This window comes from Berghia stephanieae, chromosome 1 (assembly GCF_034508935.2).
Source record: "Berghia stephanieae isolate SIO BIC M18660-M18661 chromosome 1, UCSD_Bste_1.3, whole genome shotgun sequence".
Taxonomy (NCBI): domain Eukaryota; kingdom Metazoa; phylum Mollusca; class Gastropoda; order Nudibranchia; family Aeolidiidae; genus Berghia; species Berghia stephanieae.
Genome location: NC_088360.1, coordinates 27196149 through 27208674, shown reverse-complemented (window position 1 = coordinate 27208674; position 12526 = coordinate 27196149). Strand labels below are relative to the sequence as shown.

Below are 12526 nucleotides of genomic sequence, written 5' to 3'. Positions count from 1 at the left end.
TGATTGAACTCAGTTCCTTTCGGGTAGGAAGCAAAGACCATACTCCTCAGCCACGCTGCCCCCTGACAGCTCATATGTTAAGAGCTTTTGAGGGTGTTATTTAATCACACAGAATGTCAAATCATTAATTTATAAAATCAGTTACGGCGTATATATTATTTTTCCCTTGAGATCAACAAGTTGAAAAATGTTTAACTTTTTACTATGTGTGGCTGTGGTATGGCACTCTGCTTCAGATCGGAAGGTCAAGGGTTCGAGTTCCACTCTGAGTGGTGCATAGAGTCCTTGGAAATGGCTCCTTACACACAGTCTCTCACCATAAGATGAGTACCTGCTCGTTAACAGCCTTTTCTCTAGCAGGCAAAAAAAATGTACTATTGCCTAACAGGCGTAATGTCTCGTTCTACATAATTTGAGAGTTGCTGTTAGTCAGGCTTACCCCTTTGTAAAGCATGTTTAGTGGATATTGCACTATTTAAATGCTCTAGCAGTTGTTTTTTTTTACGGCTCGTCATTGGAAATAAAAATCATGGTGAATTTACCTGGGTGGGGTTCCTAACCTCCCATCGTGGGCAGGGGGGGTACATACTGTGTCTTCTATCCCCTTATATCTGTTTTCCAACATGCTTTCTGTCTTTGTCTTGGAATGAGATTACTTGGTTTTGTCCTGGTCCTGGCCAGATGCCCTGGCTGAGAAGGAAACAGTCGAATGTACAGTTAGTTTTGGGAGATGATATTTTTTTCATTGTAAATCATCTCTCTGTTATGCACTGTATTATGCTTTCTTTATATTATATATTATGATTTGTAAAACATTTGAGTGTGTTCCTCTTAGCGGGGACCTGTGCTTGTGTCTGGATGAGACTTTTAGTGATCTCAAACTAAGTACTTTGATAGAGTGCTTTTGGAATCTACACCTGTTTCTTATTTGAACCAATTCCCCTTTGTTTTCCCTTTTCTTGGATGCTTTATTGTAATTCTAGAACTTTTTACTATCCCATTTTCTTCCTTTTTACTGGCGCTGATATGACCTTAATGTGTTGCAAGCGCTGTAAAACCCTTAAAAACATTTAAAAAACATGGTGAATTTACAAGTTTTTATCGCTAGCCAAGGCCTTTGACTTTCCCTTGTGGGCTATTTTCTCTCTTTTTATTAAAAATTAAAATTTGTTGTTTTTAAAAAAAAAATTATTTATTTATTCATTATTTAAAATTTTTGTTATAGGGATGATCTTCTGCGCAGACTGACTATGGTTCAGCATATATTCCAGGGTGCATCATTTGTCTTTCCCACCTGGGAGGCTGAACCATACAAATTGTAAGTAATTTGTTAACCCAACAGCTGATATGGCCGATTATGAATTGACTCAATGCATGACTTTTGTCATGATATGACTTTCATTTCCATCGTTTTCAGTAAGAGATTAGTAACTGCCGTGAGATTCCAGCTCCTGTAGAAAACAGACTACTTACATTTACTTATTTCTTGCACAAAGCAATAGAAACAACTGCCAAATTGTGACAAAAGTTGTATTTTTTTAAATTTATTAAATTTTTTTATGGGGGGGGGGGGATTGAAATCGGCCCTGTCACCTCTAGGGTTAAGTAATTGTCTTGGAAGATTTAGCTTTGTATATTTTTCTTGCTCAGATATTCTGATGGTTTAGAGAAAAGACTATTAGTCCTTCAGAGCCATTAGTCTGAAATAAAAAAAAAAAAAGCAATTGCTTGCTACCCTTTTGATGGGATGCTAGTCCACCAGACCCAGTCTAACAGACCCAGCTACCCAATCACTGGTAGGAGGACAGGGGGGAGGGGGGGTTAGAAAGATATCCTGATTCATCTGGGATTGATCTTATTCCTTTTGCCTGCAAAGTGAATGCTCAACCTAGCTATCTGGACCACCCTTCCCCCCCCCCCCCCCCTTGGAAGTGGAGGCTGTAATAAATAGTTTATTCCATATTGTAGATGATGCATGGACAAAGATATTTAGATGTTACAATTCTCTTTATTAAATCACATTATATATGAAATTGTTTATTCTGCAACTTTTTCTCTATTGTTTTTGAAAAAAAAATTGAAAAAAAATCGCACGTTTGCTTATGTAATTTGTCTTATGACAATGTTTTGTTGAATTTCATGAATGATTTATTAAAACTTTTGAGCAATGTTTTTTTTAATTTAAAAATTAAAAAAAAAATTTTGCTTTCAAATTGTTTATAAAAAAAATTTTTTTTTTTTATTTTTTACAGAAATGATTCGCAGGTTCCCGTGTGTCGTCTCAACCCCTGTATCAGTCTAGAGAAACAAGGTTTGTTGAATGGGAGTAAAAACGGTTTTCAAATTTTAAAAAATTATGCTTTTTCGCCACAACATCATAAGATATCGTCTCAGCATTCCACGAAGGAATATAGATAATTCATCAAACAAGATGTCTGATGTCAACAGGAATCACCCATGTTGCCCAAGTGAACAAATTGGGGGTTAATAATCTTGCTGAAGGAAACAAAACAAAAGTGCCTGAAGCGGGGCTCACAGTGCAATGCCTTAACCACTCGGCTACTTCACCCTCCTTTGTTATTTTCAAAATATGGTCTGCCACTTCAATCTGGTATCATGTTGTAACGAACCAGATGCCAGGAATTGGATTCAATAGTCTGATGTCACGTCGCCAGGCAACGGCCGCCATCTTGGTTCTAAACAAAGAAAATCATTACTTTTTATTCTTCATGCTGGCTACAACTTTTCATATGTCTTGTGATCAGAATGTGTAAAAGTCAAAACATGATCAAATTTATGGGGTTTTTTCCTCTGGAAATGCTTTTATGCTCGCCGGAGAAATATTTCATATGGGCGTCCGCCATTGTTCCGATAGTTTAGAGCCAGTGTTACTAAGTTACCATGCGTCATTAGGAAGGAAGTGACGTTACGACTGTTGAAGCGTATTGGATTCAACTCTCTACTTATCGACTGGTTTAAATTTTTTACTGAAATGTCATACATACCAACTCAACAAAGAAATTTGATTTTTAAACTCAAATTTAAACGTGATAAATACATTCTTCAATACATAATTTAATTTTGTTGAGCAAAACAAGCTATGCAAAACAGCCTTAAGTTCTTGTAAATGTAGGAAAGATTTTTTAACTTTTGTAACTCATTAAACAAATCTGAATGAAAGAAATCCTGTTTGTATCGTAACATATGTGACGATTTTCATACAATGGGGTTAGGATAGGATTAAACTCTGAATAGGATATTTTGGGTTAATTTGATATGATCTTGGGGGTCCTGATAGCTCAGTTGGTAGAGCACTCGTTTCACACGCATCGGTACCAAGATGATCCCGGGTGCAGTCGAGATATTGTCTACACCCCCTCCCCCCACCCCGATGTCCACCCACCAAGCAGTGAATGGGTAGCTTAGTCTGTTAGAGTTGGTGGAAAGTACTTTGCGATAGACTAGCGTCCTATTTAAAGGATAGCAAGTAATTGCTATTGTCTGTTTCACGCTATAGAAACTGGGATAAACTCTGGCTCCATAGGCCCAATGGCTTTGAAGGACTACTTTGATATGATCTATTGAAGAAAATGTAAGCAGGTTTTGGAACAGCCAATAATAGAAATAAAAAAAAGAGAGAAAAGCAAAACAAAAACTAAGCATGAAATTTTATGATCATGAATATTTTAACTGAATATTTTTTTTTTGTTGGCACTTGCTTGTGATACTTAATTTCTGTATGATTTATTTAAATTGATCAGATAATGAATGCAATTCAAATTTGATTTAAATAAAAAATGATGGAATACAACACATCTTCGTCTGATATTATTAATATTTATAATAAATAATAATAGATAATAATAATAAAAGAAATATTAATGATAATTATGATGATTATGATGATGATGAATAATAATAATAATAATAATAATAATAATAATAATAATAATAATAATAAATAATAATAATATAATAATAATAAAAATAATAATAATATAATAATAATATAAATAATAATAATAATATACTTTATTTGTCCCAAAAAAGAATATTTTTGTACAGACATGTAAATCTAAATTTGTAAATCATCATTGTTACTATCAACGAACATTATATTATTATTTCTTTTTGTTTTGTTTTGCAGAGATTTCCTGTAACGGCAAAAACATGCGTGAATCCATCCATGATACTCTTAGTCATCTTGTTGGTAAGTCTGAGTCAAGGCTGAATCTTAATCTATGTAGTAGGAATCACTGTTGTTATGGTGTATTATTATTATTATTATTATTATTATTATTATTATTATTATTATTATTATTATTATTATTATTATTATTATTATTATTATTATTATTATTGAGCTATTGCCCTTTGCAGTGGTATTACCAATATTGTATTCCCCTGAATAATACACTGAATTACATTCAATTATTTCTAAATAATGTCACAATTGAATTTATTTTAAGAATACATTATATTCGTATCATTAGTTAACTGTACTTGTTCATTGATGTTATATTACATAACGTATATTCCTGTTTATGTATATTTCTATGCTCTCATGTTAAATATTACTAAGTCTGTGATATATGATTTATAGAGCTTGAAATGAAATGACTTATTGACTGGCCACCAATGGGTGTCTTCCTTGTCAGTCTTGGTATGCAATGCCTTTTGTACATAACAAATGTTACTCCTCTCATTGGGATAACTGTTATCCCTGCATTTGAAACAATAAAGAGAGTGAAATAAAAGCTCATCTGCTCATTTCACCACCGAGGCTTTCCATGAAGGTGAAAAAATGTCTACTGTCAACTTATTACTTATCCGAACCAGCGACCACCTGAGCTCTAGCCCTTCGGTCTTTTGCCATGACGTAGAAGTTAGACGTCTTTTGTAGTTGTTCCAGGTGACTATAAAGTGTGTTACTGATGCTTGGATTTGGTGGGAGGAATGTGCATCTCAGGTCTTCAAGAGGTTGACATTCAAGCAAGTGGAGTGTTACTGTTTCACTTCTGATGTCAACAGATATCACAGCAGAGCTGGATTTTAGTTATCTCGCCCTAGGAAAGAATTGAAAGTGCCTGAAGTGGGATTTGAAACAGGGGGCCTGCAGGGTCAGAATGCAGTGCCAAACCCACTCGGGCCACCTCTGCAGTTATCATTAGATCAATCTCAATTGTGGGAGGAATTATCGTTCTATAGAAATTTAGTTATAGTTATAGTTATAGGTTTTTTGTTGTTGATATTTTACTAATTAAAACTATCTATCTGATAAAAAAAAAAAAGGGCTTTGTTTGAATAACTCATTAAGTTTTCAGTTTTGGGTATTGATATTTTGACTCGTATTTGCCAAACGAAACCTGCCGAATACTCTTCTGCCGTCTGTCTGTATTTCAAGAGATGTATTAATGCTTCTACTATTTTTGTCATTTGCTGAGGAAGGGTTTTGAGCTCAAAACGTTGTGTTGGGTATTCTGTTCTTTTTTCTCTCTCTTTTAAAAATTTTTTTTTTACCCTTTTATAGTAATTTTTGTACATTATTTTTTTGATCTTTAAAGGGCTAAAAAGATCAAATTTTGACTAATTTTCAGGCTATATGGCGGAGTCACAGGAAGATGACACCAAAAGTTTATTCATCATCATCAAGGTAGTTTTAATTATTTATGATTTTATTACGAGTAAACTCTTATATTATTAGATAAAGGTGGCAGTGGGGCACAGCGATTATCTTTGCTTCGTACCCGAAAGGTACCGAGTTCTACCACCCGTCGCCCAGTTTGGCCTTGAGCAAGTCGCCTCGCCCCATCTCACTTTGTAGATGATTTTATTACGAGTAAACTCTTATATTAGATAAGGGGGCAGTGGGGCACAGCGGTGATCTTTGCTTCGTACCCGAAAGGTACCGAGTTCGACTACTACCTGTCACCCAGTTTGACCTTGAGCAAGACGCCTCGCCCCATCTCACTTTGTAGTATTGCAAATGCAGAGAAGTCTGGGTTATTCCAGTCCTCCCTAGAATAGACCCTAAAGACGAGTTTCCCCTTGGGGGTGAAAAAAGGGAATTCTTTTGTTTAAACATAATGGCTCCCATATCTGCAGGAATGTGAAGTCCTGCAGAAATTGAAAATAAACTTTTTAAAATAACAAACATGTAACAATTATGATTTTATAAAATTTCATTACAACAGTATTAACACAATTGAGCAGCTCTGGCCCCTCAAGGCTGATAAAAATTGATAAAATCCAGAAACGGGTGCTTAAATGACCTAAATAGTGCTGAAAGCGTCGTTAAACACCTAAAAACAGACAAACAAAAGCAAAATGCATTTCAAAGATTATTCAGGCTTTGATCTGTCCGAATCTGTCCCAGAATTCCTCATTGGATGGTTGTCCTTTCAATAGTATGACGAGCTATTGGGTTACCACCCACATATTTCCCATTGAAGTCTTTCAATTATATATATATATATCAGAGACTTTTCGACAAACAGAATTTCTATTGGATAAAAAACTTTGTGAAACCTTTTGTTTGCCGATAAATTTGAGAGTTTTTAAAAAATTTGCTTTTGAGGAATGTCGGATTGGTAATTTGCTGTGTTTGTAACTATCCAACTTGCTACATCTTCAACGTAAGACTAATGAATGAATCCCCAAACCTTCCTCTCTCCTGTCTCCCTCCTCTCTCTCTCTCTCTCTCTCTCTCTCTCTCTCTCTCTCTCTCTCTCTCTCTCTCTCTCTCTCTCTCTCCTCTCTCTTCTCTCTCTCTCTCTCTCTCTCTCTCTCTCTCTCTCTCTCTCTCTCTCTCTCTCTCTCTCTCTCTCTCTCTCTCTCTCTCTCTCTCTCTCTCTCTACCACAGGAATTCACATAAATGTATTTTTTAAAAATAAACAAACTGAACAAAAAAAAAAATTTACGATGGTTTTCCCTCTGGACAACACACGTACACTCACAGACAGACACGCAGACGATGGTTTTCCCTCTAGACAACTCACATACACTCACAGACAGACACGCAGACGATGGTTTTCCCTCCAGACAACACACATACACTCACAGACAGACACGCAGACGATGGTTTTCCCTCTAGACAACACACATACACTCACAGACAGACACGCAGACGATGGTTTTCCCTCTAGACAACACACATACACTCACAGACAGACACGCAGACGATGGTTTTCCCTCTAGACAACACACATACACTCACAGACAGACACGCAGACGATGGTTTTCCCTCTAGACAACACACATACACTCACAGACAGACACACATACGATGGTTTTCCCTCTAGACAACTCACATACACTCACAGACAGACACGCAAACGATGGTTTTCCCTCTAGACAACACACGTACACCCACAGACACACGCAGACGATGGTTTTCCCTCTAGACAACACACGTACACTCACAGACAGACACACATACGATGGTTTTCCCTCTAGACAACACACATACACTCAGACAGACACGCAGACGATGGTTTTCCCTCTAGACAACACACATACACTCACAGACAGACACACATACGATGGTTTTCCCTCTAGACAACACACATACACTCACAGACAGACACGCAGACGATGGTTTTCCCTCCAGACAACACACATACACTCACAGACAGACACGCAGACGATGGTTTTCCCTCTAGACAACACACATACACTCACAGACAGACACGCAGACGATGGTTTTCCCTCTAGACAACACACATACACTCACAGACAGACACGCAGACGATGGTTTTCCCTCTAGACAACACACATACACTCACAGACAGACACGCAGACGATGGTTTTCCCTCTAGACAACACACATACACTCACAGACAGACACACATACGATGGTTTTCCCTCTAGACAACTCACATACACTCACAGACAGACACGCAAACGATGGTTTTACCTCTAGACAACACACGTACACCCACAGACACACACAGACGATGGTTTTCCCTCTAGACAACACACGTACACTCACAGACAGACACACATACGATGGTTTTCCCTCTAGACAACACACATACACTCAGACAGACACGCAGACGATGGTTTTCCCTCTAGACAACACACATACACTCACAGACAGACACACATACGATGGTTTTCCCTCTAGACAACACACATACACTCACAGACAGACACGCAGACGATGGTTTTCCCTCTAGACAACACACATACACTCACAGACAGACACGCAAACGATGGTTTTCCCTCTAGACAACACACATACACTCACAGACAGACACGCAGACGATGGTTTTCACTCTAGACAACACACATACACTCACAGACAGACACACATACGATGGTTTTCCCTCTAGACAACACACGTACACTCACAGACAGACACGCAGACGATGGTTTTCCCTCTAGACAACACACATACACTCACAGACAGACACACATACGATGGTTTTCCCTCTAGACAACACGCATACACTCACAGACACGCAGACGATGGTTTTCCCTCTAGACAACACACATACACTCACAGACAGACATGCATAGATTTAATGTTTTATTGATGTAGATGAATTGACATTTGTCTTATTTCCTGACCCAGATTTATGAGTGTCTGATGGCCGACCACGGCACTGTCAAATCAGACTTTGAGGCCAGGTGGAAGAGTTACCACATCGTGAAGAATTCACTCAAGAATGTGGTAAGGGAGATATTAAGTTTATTTAGTCCTGTTATTGATCTTGACTTGAATTCTAAAGCTTTTCTCAAACAAATGTAGAAAGATAAAGGGATATTGAAAAATAGTCAATCCATATAAAGCGTTATGACCTTCAAAAACAATAAAATTTTGCACAAACGTGCTCAATTAATTTAATTAACCCTAGAGGTGACATGGCCGATTTCACAACAACAAAAAAACAAACCCACCCAACTTTCTGCAAGAGATTAGCAACAGCACTCGTTCTCTAGAATCTAGTCTTATCATAGTTACCAATCTCTTGCTGAAAGCAATGGAATTAACAGACATATCTTAACAAAAGTCATGCATTGATCTGACATAAAATCGACTCTGACAGCTTTAGAGTTAAATGATTAGCATTAACTCTCTCAACGCGAGTCCTTTACCTCCATGTTATCCACTCGCTCTCTCTAGAGATTTTAGGTTCTTTTCAAAATTGTGAAAAAAAAAATATTCTCATTTTCTCAATCTAAAAGAAAATTGGCAAGTACATAGTTTTATTCATGTATTATTAACATGCAAAATTTAAAAGCGGTAGCTTTGATGAAAAAAAATAATTAAATGAGCTTTTATATAGCGCAATATCCACTAAATATGCTCAAAGCGCTTTACAAGGGGTTCCTGGTCAACAGCAACATTTAACATGTAGGACGGGACATAATGCCTGCCTATTAGGCGATATTACAATTTTTCGGACAAAGACAACGCTGTTAACGCTGTTAACGGCCAGGTACTCATTTTACACCTGAGTATGGTGAGAGAATGTGAATAAAGAGTATTTTCCAAGGTCTCAACTATGCACTGAGTGCGAGGCTTGAACCCAGGACCTTCTGATCCGAAAGCGAGTGTCATACCACTAGACTACATAGCTTTGATGATACGCCTATAATTCGTCTCAGTAAAATATGTATAATGATAGGGTAAAAGTAACCAGGGGCAAATAATGAGATAGTCAGTGTTAGGCTTGAGTGGGTTATCAATGATTGGGATCAAAGGACTGTATCATTTCCCCTCTGTGAATTTTCTCAATTTTCTGAGACACCTGATGGGAATAATCAAACTATTCTGCCATAGAAATGTACTTTTCCTATTTAAAAAAAAAATATTGTGGGCAAAATTGTTGCCATCACTTCTTGGCTGATTTCCAAATTTTCCCACATGTATCATCCTGGAGTATTTTCCATGATTATTGGATATTTGTTATTTATTTAGAAAATTTGTTTGAATGTAATATTTTACAGCAAAACGTTTTTAAAGATAATCATATTCTTACCTGCTAATGCCTGTCAACGGTCAAGGGAATTTTTATTATCTCATTTGTTTTCCTATATTTAGAATGATTTAATATCGTTTGTGATATGGCATTGATAAAACGAATTATTTTAGATTAAACAACAACAGCAACAATAAAAAAAAATATAAAAAAATCCTTTTTTTTTGACAACTTGTAGATGATAATTTGAAGGCTTTGCTCAATATTGAGAGTAAAAATGTACAGCAGACTGTTGTGACCATGACTCTATTTATAATATATTACTGTCATGGAAGCATTTAAATATTATTTATTGTTTGATCACAAAACAAAAGACATTTTGAGATATATAAGTTATACTTGATTCATATGAGTTTCATGGTTTGTAGCAAATAGATGGAAGAGGATTAAATGAGCTATTATATTTATCTATCATTATCAAATTTTGTTTTAGTTATCAGTTTAAATAGCTTTAATCTTTTCTACTCACCGTTGTTATTCCTCTAGCTTCAGAAAGAGAAGAAACATTCCAGAACGTTGATGGTGGACAGAATTCAACTACAGCATGAGGTAAACCTTATTTCCTCTTGTCATAATACATGAATAAATAAATTCCCTTTATTTTTCCTGCGAAGGGGAAATTTTTTCTTTAGGATCTATTCTAAGGGAAGCCTGGAATAACCCAGGCATCAGCCGCAGTGCAGCACCACAAAGTGAGATTAGGCTGGATGTCTTGCTCAAGGCCACACAGTCTGACGGGTGTTCGAACTCGGTACCCTTTGTACCTCTCCCCTCCCCATAAATACAAGTATGCGATGAGTAACCTTAAGATAATAAAAAAAAAGATATGACAATATAGTCATATTTCCATTGTAGGGAAACAATTTAAAAAACAAAAAAGAAGAGCAACAAGATAAAAAGCCATTCCAGAAAATATTTAAAACAAACAAAAAACCCGAAAACCCCCCCCAAAAAACGAAAAACAAAATTAAAACAAACCCAAAAATGCTGACAAACAAAAAACAAGCAATGATAAAATAATAATAATAATAATAATAATAATAATAATAATAATAATAATAATAATAATAATAATAATAATAATAATAATAATAATAAAAATAAAACAAACAATGCAAACTAAAACACTAATGTAACAGGTACACCCCCCTCCCCCCAACACACCCTTCCCCGAAAAAAATCCTATTTTAGCGGATATGGCCAATATAAATACTCAAGTATAAATGCTCAAAGTTTATGTAATACATCGCATGGAATTTTATATGCTTGATGACCAAAACTCTGTCAAATCTCTTCTTGTTCCAGCTGAGGAACATCAACCAGTGTACTCGTTACTTCAGCACGCGTCATGCCAAGATTATGACGGAATTGTTACAGCTCTCCGTCAGTCGATACAGGGAGGTAGGTCAAAGGTTGCTGTGCATGCCCATTCCAGATTTGTCAACTCTCCCGATTTCATCAAGAAGTTTCTGATATTTCTTTTCATTCCTGATTTCCCTATTATATATTCAGTTATTTTCTCGATTTTTTAAAGTGTTTTATTATTTTAGAAAAACCATCATCATCATCATCATCATCATCATCATCATCATCATCATCATCATCATTGTCATCAATCATATTTTTTGTTTACTATCTGTTTCAGGTGTGTGTAACCATGATGGGCAGGAGGTCACACAGTGTCTTCTATCCCCTTATATCTTTTTTCCGAGTTGCTTTCTGTCTTTGTCTTGGAATGGGATTACTTTGTCCATGACTGGGAGGGAAGCTGTCAACTGCAGAGTTATTGTTTTGGGAGATGATATTTCTTCTCTGTTATGTATTGTTAGTTATGTATTCTGCAAACATTTGAGTGTGTTCCTTTTAGTGGGATCCTGTGCTTGTGTCACAAGGTGACTTTAAGGTGATCTCAAACTAAGTACATTGATAGTGTGCTCTTGAAATCTACATCTGTTGCCTAGTTGAACCAATTCCCCTTTGTCTTACCTTTTCTAGGGTGCTTTGATTGTAAATCTAGAATAATTTGACTAATCCATTTTCTTCTTTTTACTGGTGCTGATATGACCTAAATGTGTCAGAAGCGTTCCCGTAAAACCTTCTATAAAAACAAAAAAAACAAAACAAAAACAGGTGTGTGTAAAGCTTTATAACATACCAGCACAGTTAAATTCAAATTTATGCCACGTATGACACACGCTTAGAAAGAATGACTCCACTATAACAAAGAAGATTAAGGGGAAGGCCACGAGGAACATGGAGAAGAATTAAAGAAGCTGATATACCAAGAAGTGGTAAGACCTGGAATGAGATTAAAAAGTTAGCTCAGGATAGAGAAGGATGGAAACTGTTTGTCTGTGGCCTATACCCTGACTCAGGGTGAAAAGGGGAATGGTGATGATGATGATGACATGGGCCTTTATTCCTCTTTTTCGTCACAGGTGAGGAAAAAATCCCAATCCACTTTACACAACATGTTTCGTTCATTCAACTTCTCGTACAAGACGTGTATCACCCAACTGGCAGAAAACCTGTGGAACAA

General features: G+C 36.5%; 1 protein-coding gene across 3 annotated transcripts in view; it reads left to right on the top strand.

The window, feature by feature from the left end:
* LOC144971142 (proteasome activator complex subunit 4-like) overlaps positions 1–12526 on the top strand; it is a 69879-nt gene that overhangs the window by 34608 nt on the left and 22745 nt on the right. For all 3 annotated transcript variants that reach the window (XM_078911602.1, XM_078911594.1, XM_078911612.1), the window contains 8 exons: positions 1226–1318; positions 2253–2311; positions 4148–4210; positions 5598–5653; positions 8577–8675; positions 10474–10536; positions 11293–11388; positions 12426–12526. The exon at positions 12426–12526 is cut by the window's right edge and continues 25 nt beyond it. In XM_078911602.1, the coding sequence (XP_078767728.1) occupies positions 1226–1318; positions 2253–2311; positions 4148–4210; positions 5598–5653; positions 8577–8675; positions 10474–10536; positions 11293–11388; positions 12426–12526 (630 nt within the window). The remainder of the gene's footprint in view (positions 1–1225; positions 1319–2252; positions 2312–4147; positions 4211–5597; positions 5654–8576; positions 8676–10473; positions 10537–11292; positions 11389–12425) is intronic.